The 16,342-nt window shown below is 27.8% G+C and overlaps 1 protein-coding gene across 50 annotated transcripts in view; it reads right to left on the bottom strand.

Annotated features, from left to right (window-relative positions):
- LOC111037870 (Down syndrome cell adhesion molecule-like protein Dscam2) overlaps positions 1-16,342 on the bottom strand; it is a 65,757-nt gene that overhangs the window by 37,743 nt on the left and 11,672 nt on the right. For 28 of the 50 annotated variants that reach the window (XM_022320683.1, XM_022320668.1, XM_022320665.1 and 25 more), the window contains exons 3-5: positions 11,907-12,045; positions 9,109-9,300; positions 2,469-2,618 (exon numbers count right to left, since the gene is read on the bottom strand). In XM_022320683.1, coding sequence (XP_022176375.1) covers positions 2,469-2,618; positions 9,109-9,300; positions 11,907-12,045 — 481 coding nt within the window. Of the gene's footprint in view, positions 1-493; positions 618-961; positions 1,086-1,267; positions 1,392-2,468; positions 2,619-3,822; positions 3,991-4,234; positions 4,403-4,782; positions 4,948-5,132; positions 5,298-5,909; positions 6,072-6,640; positions 6,806-6,951; positions 7,117-7,519; positions 7,685-8,434; positions 8,606-9,108; positions 9,301-9,442; positions 9,605-9,780; positions 9,943-11,906; positions 12,046-16,342 lie in introns of all 50 variants that reach the window. The other 22 variants (XM_022320712.1, XM_022320711.1, XM_022320717.1 and 19 more) reach the window with 18 other exon arrangements.

Consider the following 16,342-nt stretch of genomic DNA (forward strand, 5'->3'; position numbering starts at 1 on the left):
TTACTATAAATGCCTAACTATACCTGAATGAAGGGATAGGATAGCCTTGAGCTTCACAAAGTAAACTTATACTGTGTGAACTTTTTTTCTTGAATCTGGATGTTTCATCCTCGGATGGAAATGTAGGTGCTTTAAGACTATACGGTTCTGTAAGTGGTAAATTCAATTTCGAGATTGTCTGAGTATTTTATTTTTATTTTTATTCACTATTTTAACTATAAAATATTAGATGATAATCTTAGTATACTATATGTGTACTATATCATACAATAAATTTCTTTAAAATTAAATCAAGACATCAAAACTTCTGAATTTTGTTACCTGTATTCTGGGACTGGGTACCCTTGTGCCGAGCAAAGTAAAGAAAGATGTTCCAATAAATTTTTAACAAACCAACTGGACTTTGAAGAAGACGGAAACGTAGGAGACTTGAATCCTACAGGTTCTGTTTTATCCCAAAATATATAAAGAATAAGTCGATAAAATATTTTACCTGAATGTTGGTACACCATATCCCTGGGCCAAACATAATAAACTAATACTTTGGTCCATTTTTTTTATGTAGGTAACAGATTTAGCTTCTGAAGGAAAACTTGGAGCTTTTAAGCCAATAGGTTCTATAATTGAAACCAAGAAATTTCATTATACTCATAATAATATTTTTTGAAATGAAACAAAATTATGTTTAAACAGGGGTCTCTGCTAATTGCATTAAAGCTCAAGATTAATGCACTTTATAGTTTAAAACTTTAAAAAATATTTATTATTTCAAATTGCAAAATGTATACCTATAAGCGGGAACTGGATAGCCTTGGGCTGGACACAACATATCTACACTTTGCAATAACCTTGATTTGAAAGATTCTGCCATCATTGGAAATTTAGGTGCAGTCGAACTTACTGGTTCTAGTATTTTTTTAAAAGGAAAATGTATTTTAGATTTTTATAATGTCCTACCCACCTTGAAATTGGTACAGGGTACCCTTGTGAAGGACAAAGCATATCAAATGAACTATAACGATGAATTTTAAATCCTTGAATGTTTGTTGTTGACGAGAATTTTGGAGCAATACTAGTAATGGGATCTAAAATAAAATAAAACTTAAGACTAGGTATATAATATGTAGCATGGTAATTATTGTAAGATACAATGAAAGTTTGCTATATAATATTCATAATTTAAAATGTAATTACGTTTAACTGGTTTTCCTAACCCTTATACCGATGTGCTTTAATGAATTTATTCAATTCAAATTCTAGTCCTTACCTGTATGTTGGTACTGGATGACTTTGAGCAGAACAAGTTAACACAAGACTTTGTCCAGATCTGAACTGATAACTCTTACCAGTTTCCAAAGAAGCAAATTTTGGAGATGAACTACCAACGGGGTCTAAGAAGTGATAAAGTTTTTTCTAATGTCAGGAGAATCGAAAAATGAAATAACTTAATTTTTATCAACATTTTATTTGATTTAATACTTTGCACAATTGACTTGTGCTTTAATGTGTCGCAGGGGTACCCTATCCCAACATTCAGGCTTCATTTTCAAACACATATTTTTCAGTAAGCAAGTTTCATTATATTTTGACGGAATAAAATATTTCACATTTCTTTATACGCAGTACAAACATTATGTTGAATAAATAAAATATAATAAAATTATTATTATTATTAAATAATCAATAACTATTAAAATATGATTTAAAAAAAAACTGGATTAGTTAAAGAATATGTGTTTGAATACATTATTAATTTAAAAATATAATATTCAAAAAGTAATATTTTACTTAGACCATTGACGCATTTAATATTAAAAATTAAAAATATGTTAAAACATTTTTGATTTTAACAAAATCTTAATTATACATAAAAAAACATTAAAATAAATGCAACAATGATCTTAATATTATATATTATTTATTATACCAAATAGCTAAATTAAAATTCATACAAAATCCAAATAATATACATAAAAAACTACAACATTATAGAATAGTTTATATTTGGATTAATTTGAAATTAAAAATGGTATTTGTTATTATTAACTTTAAATCTCAAAATTAAGAATAATAATTTAGCTATTGGAATTACACTAAGCAAAATATATTGGTAAATTATGTTGAATAGATCATATGAAAATTAAAAACACTAGAAAGTTATGTGTAAAAATATTTGCCAAAAATTATCAGTTGATTTTGGAATTCATTACATTTGTTTGACAAGTTATCAATTTATTTATCATAGACAAGAATAATAATATTTTACACAGAAATAAAAAAAAATTGAATTTGATAAACATTTAAATTTAAATTTAATCACACTAGACATAATTTTGTTTTGCTTAGAAACTAAAAATTACCATCATAAATAAACTTTTTGATATAGAATATTTAAGTATGTATCATATAATACATTACCAATATATTTTTTAGTGAATAAGTAAGTGATTATATAATATTTTACTAACCTGTAATAACTAGTCTTCCTTTAGTAGCACTAAGTCTTGTTTCTCCAGTTAATCTATGTTTAGTTCGGCATTGATAAGACTTAGTTCCATCTTCTGGTGTGACATCACGAATATGTAATTCTCCAGAAGGTAAAACCAAATATTTACCATCTTGAATATTAAAAATTAAATTATATTAGAATTGATTTGTAGACATTTATTTTGCAGAAGCTTAGTAAAAATATAAGAGATTTCAAAAAATTGTTAAATTCAATACAATTAAAAATAGAAATAAAATGTTAAGGTAAACAATTTTTAATTGTTATCAACAATTTATTTTGTTTAAGTTAGTAATAATTTATAGTAATGAAATCTCACATAATCGATGCCAAATAAAAATATATAATATTAAGAAAGCGCAACAGTAATAATTTTCACTATATAGGAAACTATAAAAAAAGTGAATGTAAAAATTTATTTTAAACAAATAAAAATTAGAGATAATTGTATGAAAACTATAAATTGCTTCATTTAAAAATTAACGTTTGATATAATTATTGAGTTAACGCCATTCAGAGCAGGAAAAACCCATTTGAGATATAATCATATAGTTATAAACTAAAACACCTATACTAGATAGATGTAAACGTTTTCTGAACAATAGCAGCATTACATTTTTTTCAATAAAAATAATTATAAAAAATATTAAAATAATAAGAGTTTTCAAAAATGTATGATGTTCTTGAACAAAAATATGAAACTGCTATGGCATAGATAGCGTTTTCATACACCTCAAGTTATTTGGTTTTAATGATAGTAACAATATGTATGGTTATTTACTTTGGGAATTGGTGTATATAGTAAAATATGATACATGTGGCACCATCTTCATATTTATAACAATGTATGTAATTTATCAATTCATTATGTACATAAATATATACATAATGGATAAAGTTAAATATAATTTTGCATCGATTATTATAGTTTAAAAGCAAAAGCAATAAACATCTGAACAATAATTGAAACTTTATATTGATATATTATTTAGATAATTAAAAAATGAAAATAAATTAATAATACATTAATTAATTAAACCATATCAAAATGTAAAATTACTATGTTTATAAGTCTATTGAATACAAAGTATCAAATTGTTCAGAGTTAACTAACTACGTAACACATTCATACATCACATTCATACAGGATTCAGAGGAACATAAAGGAAAATGATGAAAATATTGGGATACAAAAAAGGAAAACCGCAACGTACCCCTGCCTTGTTTATTTTAGAAAAAAAAGCCGAATCTTTAAAAAAATATTCGAACCTAATAAGACAACTTTAGACGATTAAGATATTTTTGTATTTCAATACCGTAAACATGATTTGCATTAATTGAATACTCATCACCATCGTCTGAAGTCCAACTAGACACAAACACATAATCGGCAACAAAACTAGGGATGTGACATTTCAATATAGCAGTATTTCCACGAAGAACAGATTCGTCCATCACATTAACAGTGTAAAGTTGATTGACCACTAAAAAAAGATAATAATTCAGAATAAACAGTCAGAAATTGTTCGAAAAAATACAATGACATTTATTTAGCATCAGTGTGTGGTATTAATAACAGTGAAAAGTTTAACAATAGTTAAAAGTATACTGTATTTTTATGAAATTTTAAATGATGAAATTAAATATTAAGAACACAGGACGAGAAAAAAAGGAAAATTATGTTATTTGATTACATTTTATTAAGTCTACAATAATAGACATTAATACCAAAGTTTTTATCGGATGATACAAAATATTTGTTTCCAATAGTATCTTCCCAAGAAACAACAGAAACATAATCAGCAACAAATGATGGAACAATACACTTAAAAATTGCAGTATTTCCCTTGATGACAAACATATCATACAAAATTGCTTCATAATATTGATTTACAGCTGAAATCAACCAATTGAATAGGTAACACATTTTCTAAATTTAATTAGAGGTACATAATCAAAATATGGTTATATGACACATGAATGTATAATATAAATAACTATGTAATTAATTATATTGAGGCTTGAAGCAGCTCAAATTATGTGAAACAAACAGCAAACTTTTTAGGATAAAATTATTTAAAAGTTTTTTTTAACCTTTAAATGTCTTAATTAGAAATGAATATATTATTACAGAATTTGAATATGGAACAAAACCAATGAGTAGAATTTTTTTGTGGCAATAATATTTAGACAGGAAATATAAATGTATTCAATCCAAACATTATGACATAGGTACACCAATAATCATTGTTCATTTAAGTATCAAAAATAACTACCATGATCTGTATTTGAAGTAAAATATGTTTCACCGTTAGTAGCTTCCCATGAGTCAACATAAACATAGTCAGACACAAATGAGGGTACCGAACATTTAAAAATAGCTGTATTTCCTCTAATTACAAACATATCATAAACTTGAGCTTCATAATACTGACTCACAACTGTAAAATATGTATTGAAAGTATATAGATTTATATTATATAAGTACAATATACATGTTGAACTTATAGTTTTGAGAAAACCCATTCATTGGTTCAGGACAGTAGATGGAAAATAATTGTTTTTTCTTTTTGTTGACAATTTAAATCATACATTACAAAATATAACAATTATTGTTAACACAAACCCTTATAGAGTTGATTCATAATATACGATTCTCCAGAGTCAGACACCCACTCAATAATTTCAAGAAAATCTCCAACAAAACTGGGTACTATGCATTTTAATATGGCTGTATTTCCTTTGAGTACAAACTCATCATTAACCCGAAGTTGATATGATTGTTCCACAACTAAATTCATATTTAATTAATAGTACGAACTAAATATCCGTTTTTTTAAAATTATTCTCAAAGTTATATTATATAGTAATAGATATATTTTTGTACTGATATCGATGTAATACATTGGAAAGGATCAATAATATTTAAATTCAAAATTATTCATATCATTCATACAATAAACATCGAGTATTCGAGTTCAAAAATGTATTGTACCCTGTTTATCGACAATTGATCCGATATTGTTTCCACTGTCGTCCACCCACCCTAACACGTGAATAAAATCCGCTACAAAACTTGGAACGAGGCATTTTAAAACTACAGAATTTCCTAACAGCACGTATTCGTCAATAACTCTAGTTTGATAAAGCTGATTTACCACTGTATATAAAAAAAAAAAAGTTGAAACATAAATAAGCATGAGTGGACAGAATTATGTAGATTGATTCATAGTTTTTTTGCACATAGTTTACAAAAAGGTTATAAAATAAAGAATAACGATTAGTCATAATCAAAACTATTGAAAACAATTCAAGATAGGATTGAAATAAATACACAGCAGGCGTAAGTACACAACAATATTTATAACCAGACTTTTTTCATACTGCTATGTTTTATAGGTACCATAATCATTATCTTGGTAATACGATTTTCCAGTGGAGTCAACCCAATGAGTGACCGAAACAAAATCGGCAACAAAACTTGGTATTTCGCATTTCATAATGACGCTATTACCTCTGATGACGTATTCGTTATCAGCCTCGGCTTCATAAGACTGATGGACAACTGACAAAAATATATTATACGACTATGATTAACACAGACATTTACAAACATAAGAAAAATCGATTTAAAATTTGTCGGCAGGGTAAAATAAATGCTTTGACTACTATTTCCAACTATTAATATTGCATATTATGCATATGGATATTAGTTAGGATATCTCTAGACAAACGTTCGGAATAATAATCCTCATTATATTTTTACGGATTCTTACAATTATTGTTATTCGCATTAAATAATGTATGAGCAATAAACGTAGTATCATTGTCGGCTATCCAAGCATCCACTGACACAAAATCGGCAACAAAACTGGGGATTTTGCATTTAACTATCGCGGTGTTACCACGTATTACATACTCATTTTCAGCTTCAGTGACATAATTTTGAACTACCACTGTAAAATAATTAACACTTTTGCAAGATAACCAAAAAATAACTGTGTCTACATAAAAGCTGTACAAGGATAATGAAATCTGATATGTTTTGGATTATATTTAAGGATTACTATGATTATACAGACATTTAAAAAGCATAATCTCTCTCTACAATTTTTCATCTGGAAATTTGTTTACTTTGAGTTGAATCTCTAGTATACGTTTGACCTTCACTCGTCACCCAAGATTCGACAGTAATAAAATCAGCTACAAACGACGGCACGCTACATTTTAGTATAGCCGAGTTTCCTCGGATTACATATTCTGTAGGCATCAATTCGGACTCATAGTTCTGATTCACAACTATTTTTAAAAATAATTAAGTTTAAATAAAAAAATGTACTTAAATAGAAAGCCGACGGATTTCAACATATAAAGGAGCTTATAGTATACATTAGAACGCAATACACCCATGACTCATCCAATACTATGTTCAAATTCATAGGTACCATATCTATCACTTAATAGACGGTATTCTTGACCATCCGAAGATACCCAAGATTCAATTGAAACAAAATCTGCTACAAAACTAGGCACTTTGCATTTAATCACTGCAGTGTTACCAAGTATTACATATTCGTCTTCGGCTCCGGTAATATAATTTTGCAATACAACTATACAAATAAAATACTTCAGCCTATCAATACATGATTAAAATCAAAGTGAATTATAAATAATCTATATTATTTAATAGATTTTTCTCAATATACGTTTAAATTACAATAATAGGTAACGTTTTTTAAACGTATAAAATCCTTGCTTAAATTACACAACGACCATTTTAAAATACCACTATTTAAGCGTATACAATATTTCTTGTTAATTCTTCAGAAAAAAAAGAATTAAAAAATAGTAAATAATATCATATTATTAGAATTTAAAATGTTAAGTCTTAGAAATAAAAACTAATCAATTAAAGGCATGTTTTAAGCTTACAGATGTTGGGTTTGAGGAATTGATAGAGTTAATACGTATAGTAAATTTAGCATTTTCTACCAAAAACCATGACCTACCCACCATAATTGTCATTTAAATTATGATACTCTTGGCCATCAGAGGATATCCAAGAATTTACAACAACGAAATCTGCCACAAACGAAGGAATTGTGCATTTTAATATAGCTGTATTACCACGTATTACGTACTCCGTTACCACTTCTGAAGCATACATCTGGTTAACAACTTAAGAGAAAAAATTCCATCAACACAAAGAAATTAGCTAAAAAGAATAAATTAATAACAATTGCATGAAAATACAATAAATAATTTAATACTTATTGTACTTTGTTGTAAGATGTTCATAAAAATAATAAGACTTCAAAATGCTCTATAACTTAACCAATATTACTTACGCCAAAAATAATAAACATTTTAATATTTATCACAAAGGTACGTTTATAGTTTATACTGGGATATAATTTTAAAATCAGCTCATGTGATTTACGAGTGTAAAATTCATCAAAATCTTTCTAATAAAATACCTTTAGTATAATCATGATGAAATATATACTCGTTTTCAGTATTATCGTTCCACGATAAAACTGTCACAAAATCGGCTACAAACGATGGTATACTGCACTTTATAACAGCTGAATTACCTCTGATCACGTGTTCATTATTTACTTCTACCACATAATTTTGCGTGACCACTGATCGTAAAAAAAAAGATAATAGTATATAATATTATCCACATTTAGATTTTAATCGAAGGGGTAACTTGGATGGTAAAATATTAAGAGATTAAAAAGTTGCGTGTAAATTAACAACGAGAGAATTTGCATAAGTGTTTGTTTGGTATATTGTGTAAAACAACGTACGACAAGTAACAACCTGGAGTATGATAGGGAGTGGAAGATTTAGTAGCAGTACAATAATTTAAATTGAATGACACATATTCTCTTCATACACACATATGGTCTAATTTGCAAATACCATGGATAGATTGGGTTGACATAGAGGGGAACACATTTCCGGCGTCGTCTTGCCATGATATAACAGATACAAAATCGGCAATGAAAGGCGGTATACCACATTTTAATACTACAGAATTTCCTCTAATGACATACTCTAAGCCCACATCACTTCTGTATGGTTCTTGTACCACTAAAATAATTTTTATTTATTTTATAATAAAAAAATAGTAAATAATATAATCATTCACTAAATAGTTATTAAACTCTTCATAATTTAACAAGTTTAGAATTTTCAAATAGTAACAAAGGTTATGGATTTTGAAAAGGATTAAAAATGCCGAGTCAAACAATCGCATAGATTAAAACCTTTTATAGGTACCATAATCGGTAGCTCCGTTTTCATTGATGTTGTAGTAATTATTACCAGCGTCATCGATCCAAGAAACTACATTCACAAAATCTGCTACAAAAGGCGGAATACTGCATTTGAATAATAACGAGTTTCCCCTGATCGCATATTCTGGGCTAACATCACTTCTATACGGTTCTCCGATAACTAAGGTATTTATTTTATTATAACAAACCATGAATCAATGGATAGAAAAGAAATTTGTCAGACTTATAATACTAGGATGTAGCTAGGTATCAATACAATAATCGTTCAATTCACAACAAATACACTTAATTCAATACCATGAGTATTTAATGAGTTTATGGGTTTTTCTTCAATTAATGGTGGTTCGTATACATTCCCACTATTATCTTGCCAAGATATAACAGTCACAAAATCTGCGATAAATGGTGGTATGCTACATTTTAAAACAACCGAGTTACCCCGAATAACGTATTCATTATTCACTTCACTTCTGTACGGTTCTTCTATAACTAAATAGACAATACAAAATGAAGAAGTTACAAACAAAAAGAACCTTCTTTTAACAGGATTTCATAAAAATACGTTAGGAATCTTTTCACATCATACTAGATAATATAATATTATACTATTATAGGCATGACCATAAAATACCATAATCTATTCCAGGGTAAAAATTGTCACCCTTATCGGTACTCCACGATAATACAATAACGAAATCAGCGACAAATGATGGAATACCACATTTCATAACAACCGAGTTGCCTTTTATCACTGGTTCTTTATTTACGTCAACTTCATAATATTGACTTACAGCTATAGCAACATAAATAATTAAAACACTATACGTCGGTATAAACATAAATGATCAATGGGCATATTATTGGGTGTAATTGTATGAAAGGTTAGATAGGAATCACTGGCACTTTCAATTATAAAACCAATTTTAATTAAGTTTATATCCATTAAATGCACACCACCAAATTTAATACCATTATCATCGCCTGGATAATATACATTTCCATCATCAGTATGCCATGATATAACAGTTAAGAAGTCTGCGACATACGACGGAGTTTCACATTTCATAATCACAGAGTTTCCACGAATCGCGTAAGCTTTATTTACATCAGTGTCATAAAACTGTGTAACAACTATAAGAAACAGTATATTATATCAGAGTAGATAATAGATATTTTTTGAACATATAGGGGTGAACAATTTTATACGTGTTTAGACAGGGTAAAAAATATGAGTGGCTATTCGTGTTTATTAATCTGGATACTTGACACATATAATATACATGAGCTATGTAGTACTTATGTTGCTGTGTCGCTGTATTTTATTATTCACGGATTTAGAGCATCGCGTACACAGTATAAACCATTATAAGTTCTCTAGGTTCCTCTAGAATTAACTGAAAATGTTATAGAATGTATTCAACATTTGGACATGAATCTAGGAAGAACATCACATTCGAACTTCTAACACACTAATCTTCCAACCGTAATCAGATCCTAGAATATATTCTGAATCTTCGGTAATCCATGATATAACGTGTACAAAGTCAGATACATACGAAGGTACTTGACATTTCATTACAGCTGAATTGCCTTTAATAGCAAATTCTTTAATTACATCGATTTCGTAATTCTGCGCGACAACTAACAAAATACCAAACATTATAAACGGCCAATATGTAAATTATATATAAAAACAATCAATAGTTAGGTACCTATATCATCAGCTGTAAATAAAAAGTCACATTAGTATTAAACAGAATATAATATATTAATATTATAAGCAATAAAGTTTAAATAGATACATATTATGTATAAATAAAATTAATATTTTTGTTTTATTAGTATCACTATTCATATAGATTTTTTTAATCGAAATATAAAATATAAAAATATATATTATATTAAATATAACAATACTATACTAATAAATATGACTATATCAGTATTTAAATCTCTGTCTCTATATACAATTTATATCGACTTGTTAAAGGCAAAAGGAGGTGAGCCACATGATAGAATATAACTTGAAATATTGTTATCATTTGGTGTTTGGTAATTAATTGACCATTCAGTGCTGAAAAGTCGCTTAATTTCTTTTGTCTACAACTAGTCGGCATTAACTGTAATCATAGTTTTCATATCATACATTTTTTTAAAGCTGAAGTTTTGAGAAAACAACACACTGTCTCATCCGTAACATATAATGTAATATAGGTTAATATTCATTTTTTATTAAAATGGTACTTGGTACCTATATTTGCTTTTTAAAAACACCGAACGTGTCGAAAATAACTTTGTGAATAATCTTGGAAGTGTTCCCAATTCCAGAAAACCAAAAAAAAAAAAAAACTCATAGTTATAAAGCTCTCAACATATTAACTAAATGTTTACTAACTTTACATATTAATATTTAACATACATTAAATATAACAGAGACGTAAGTACTAAATAATAATACGATTTGAAGATAAAAATTAGAGACAAAAATTAAATAATGTATAGTATATTATAATATTATCCTTTTGTGAAATATTTTATTAAAAAAATTAGGTATATTAGTATTTGATAATTCCATACCATTAACAAAAAGGAAATTCAATTTAAACTAGCAGAGGTGCTCAAATTTGTACGAAGAATCGGGTTAAATAAAAAATGAAAAATAATATCATTGCATTTACTCGCCAATAAGCGATGGCAGCAGAGGAGTCATATTGCTAAAATAGAGCCCTCACCTGCTGCTGGTTAAACAGGAAAAAGAAGTTAAAAAATATCAATCTTAAAATAATACAAACATAGTATCAAAATTACTAGAATTAATTAAAACATATATTTATTTTTCTGTATAATTTATTTTAACTCCGCAAACATTTATTTATGTATATATATATATTTTTTAAATATCTTATACGTTTCTATTTAGTCGAATATACAGATAATACAATATGCTATGGTATGTTATAATCAAATATTTTAATGCTGTATTTCACTTATTTTATTAAATCACTTTATTTCAAATGCATACCTATTACCCAATCTAATTAAATATAAATAATACCAATTATTTTGTTTAGGAAAAGAAATTTCAGTTTACATACCAGCTCGAACATTTACATCCCTAGAATGTATTACACCGACACGATTCTTAGCCATACAAATATAAACTTGGGCATGTACTTCTTGCTTGTAATCTTCTGCTCGAAAAGGTGGAAATACCAAATTTCCGTCTCCTTTGACCTATACAAATATTAGACAGTTAATTAAAACCAAAAACGTATCTTTTTAATATTTTATAAAATAAGTAGGCACTTAGAGCTGATTAATATCAGTAGGCAATCGGCACAATCAGTTTATCAGACAACTAATATTTTTAAGAATAGTCAATAAATAGTAATAGTGTAATATATATTTACAGTGTTTAGGGGCATACAATGGATCCTAATATTTTTATCTGCACATTCATCAGAGTTGTAATTACATTTTTACCATTTTTTTAAATAAGCAACAATACCTACCTCTTTCTATACGTTCAGATATTCATTTAAAAATAAGTTCATGGGTTAACGATATTAATTTTAAATAAAAGCTCTATAATCTGATCGGTTTTATATCAGATAAATGCATATATCGATTTATTGAATATCAGAAAACAATCGTCAAAACCCATTACCCAATTAAAATTAGAGAGTTCAAATCGACAGCATACATTTTTTTAATTGTTTAGGAGGAAGATTTTTAAGGTTGAACCTTGGTTGAACTGTTATAACAATTCAAAAATGTAACTATCATGAACTGTGTGTTATATTTTCCTTAATATAACAATTATATGAGCAAGTACTTAATTAAAATTAAAAATGTATCTTCTACTATAGACAAAGGTTTAAAATAAAAATTGCACCCACATATTTGTACCTATTCATAAAAAAGCTATTGTACTTAACACAATTAGTACACGTAAAAAGTAATGCTTAAACATTAATCACATTTAGCATACATTAAATATTCAATAAATAACTGTAAATATATTTTTTAGATTTTTAATTTAGAAAATAATTAGAAAATTTAACAAGTACCCATAAGGCCATACCTATACTGTTAAAAGTTTTTGAATAACGACAAAATAAGAAAATCGTTCCATGAGGATTTTACGCGCAGGTGGATCCAAACTTCAAACACTTACAAAAAAATTATTTGACACTCCGGTAAACTTATTTTTTTGATCAATGTAGGAAAACTTACCGTTAAATTTTCAAATCTTATAGATATACCTATATTAAATTTTTTATATAAATTTCTCACTCAAAATGTCATACAAATTTGATGAATTTTGTTCAAGTTCTAATTTCAAACGCTCATAAAAAATATTGAGAATTTACCCTCAACTTTTTTTTTAAATGTACCCTAACAACAATTTATGAGGAACCTTGTATTCAATTTTAAACTTGTTGACAGCGAAAATAATATTAAATGAGATTGTAAACGTCGCAGACTTTGCTTACAACATTGCTACATAAAATATGTAACCAAAATTATCAATTACATACGTCCTCAAAAAAACTTGCAACAATATTGTTATTTTTTTTTTTTAAATCAACCGTACACATAACAAACAACAATGACCTCTATCACATTTAATATGAACTTAACAGGTACAACATTAATAACTGTAAACAATAAGTAAGCCAAGAGTTATAAGCGGGTCGTTATATGGTTGTCTTTTCGTGCATTTAGAATTTAAATTTTAGACATTGGTCTAAATTGAAGCAGAAGAAAAAAAATCCAATTCCAAGTCCAATTATAATTTTCTAAAATATTTTAATTCCTTTTTGATCATCTAATATGGAGGGCGAGAACAGCTGTTGGCGTGGCGACTCACCACGCTCGTAACGCGCATATGCGCGGAAAGCACGCAAGCACGTGTAGTCACACACACGTGAAACATCGAATTTACATTTAAAATAAAGAATAATTTCTTTTTAAAAACTGAATATTTTGTATTGGAGTATACCTATGCCATATTAATTATTTCTTTTAATAAACCATCCTTTCAATTTTCATGCATATTATATTCTATACAAAATAATTTCGATGGTTTAAATCTGCCAGGCGTCCCTTGACGGCTCAATTTTCAACTATAGGTTCTTTGTCAAGTGAGATAACACGCTAATTTTGCGCATCTGAACGTGATACTATAGAGACTGGTTCCATTATATGACAGGGTAGAGTGTCACGTGAGAATTAGCAAAAGAACCGACTTTCGGTAGGCCGCTCTCTGGCCAGTTTCTACTTCGTGCCTATTAAAATCAAAACTAGATATTTACTAAATTAACCAACATTTTAATTGTTTAAGTAAATGATTACAAATTTTAGCCATAAGCCATAATATAGTATTATAACTTTATATATATAATTCTGTGTGTGTTACTGAACTCCTCCTAAACGGTTTTACCGATTTGAACGGATTTTTTTATATGCGTTTAGGTGACGATGGTTTGATTCACAATTGGATCCGATAGGTCCGACCCGGGGAGTTGCTCAAACAGGGATTTTAAGATTTACGAAGGAAATATTTGTTTATATGCGGTTGCTATTGGTTACAGGAGAAATATAAATATATTTATTAGAAATTGGTACTTTTTTTTGTTTATTGGTTGCCTGCAGTGGTCCATCGGGCAGATCAGGTATAAGCATGCATTCAATTGAATTTTCGCACATTGCCTACCAAGGTGGCTGAGTTGCATTTATAGCCGCTCATCGGAGTGTCCGCGATCAAAATAAAAATAAAACATATTATTTATATAAAGTACTCATCAAGCGGAGTTCTCAATCCACAGCAGGTAGGCATAATATACTGCTCGCATTATCACTATCGAGTCTTATTAGAGTTGGCATTTTTATAGGGCAGCAAAGTGCACGGGATCAGCTAGTATTATTATATATTCATATATTTATAAGCTTATAAACTTATATATATATATATATATATTAAATCCAGTCCATCATTATAACACCCATGAGGCCATGATAACTACAGGAGTTCGTTTTATACGTCTTTTATCCACAAATGCACATCCGGCCTCGACACAAATTTTCCGACACTTCCACCAATTATAATTGTATATATATATAAAAAATAAGTTTAAGTGTGTAGTTTCTAAGTTATAACATGTTAAAACTCTGCAGTATAGTACAATTATTACAATTTAGATTCGGTAGTTGTTTGAAATGTACAAAAGCCAAAAAGTTAAAATTAAAAAAAAAGGTGGGAAAGTGGGTACTCGCACTGCTGTACATTTAGGCGGAGTAGTGTGTGTTATACTGTAATAGATATGTTAAATTTTAATTCAATGATATAAAATCACTGTAAACAAAATGCGATTTTGAGTGATGACAGCCTGCAGCCTATATTACTAAGTACATTTTATAATATTATAGCTATAACACAATTTTTATTTTACTATTACCTAGTATTAAACAAAGTTTAATTAATTTTTGGGGAAACAATTGCATTTGAAAATGTCATCGTGTGCATAAAATACAATGGCATACAACTTTAAAAGTTTCAAGAGCCCACGAATAATATTTTTAAATTACAAAATAAAATATCTTATTCATACCAAATTTGTAATTAAAATGCCCATAAAAACTGAGTTTATATATTTTGAGATGTTTTGATTTTAATATGAACTATAGGACATAGGTACTTTCGAGAAATCTACTTTTACATTTCCAATCCTTAGCTATACATGTTGAAAATTGTATGCATTTTGATAAACAAAAAAATTTACATTTTTCATGATTTTGATGAATTTTGCCAAAATTTGAACTTAAATAGGAACATTTTAAAAAAAAGTTTCCAAGTATCTTTTATATTTTTTAACTGCTTAACAACTTTTGAGGAACCTTTTGTATCAAATGTTCAAGCTGTTTGACACATCAACAATTTTAAATGTCTGTAATAGATAACTTAAAAAGAATCAAAATAGTTTGAAAATGTCGTCTATGATTATTTGATTTTAATTGCAACGAAAAACGAAAATCGTTCCATGGAAAATCATTAGTTTAAGGGTGAATATTCAAAAATTTGAACTTCAAAAGCTCATAAAAATTAATTTGCTATTCCGGAAAAATTTGTTTTTTTTTCAAAGGTATACAAACTTGTAAGGAATGTTGTACTTATTACATTTTTAAATCTATTAAATATAAAACTTCACTCAGAAACAATTATTGAAAAATGTCAACTTTTTTTAAAATTAGGTACATTCATAAAAAATAATTAAGGCCCTTGTATTATATTTTCAAGTTTTTTGAACAAAAAAAAATTTAAGCCATAATTTAAAAAAATGTCATAAAAATCCAAAATTTGTTATGCCTATTCATAGCTCAAAACACAACGAAATATAGACTACCGGCTCCCAGGGATCATTCTGGAATGAATAGGTACATATAGGAATCATTCTGTTAACTTATGGAAAGTGTGTACCAAAGTACTTTTACATAATATAGACAAGACTTCAAAGGTTTAAGAAAATCC

The sequence above is a fragment of the Myzus persicae genome, unplaced genomic scaffold (genome assembly GCF_001856785.1).
Source record: "Myzus persicae strain clone G006 unplaced genomic scaffold, MPER_G0061.0, whole genome shotgun sequence".
In the NCBI taxonomy this organism is placed as follows: Eukaryota; Metazoa; Arthropoda; class Insecta; order Hemiptera; family Aphididae; genus Myzus; species Myzus persicae.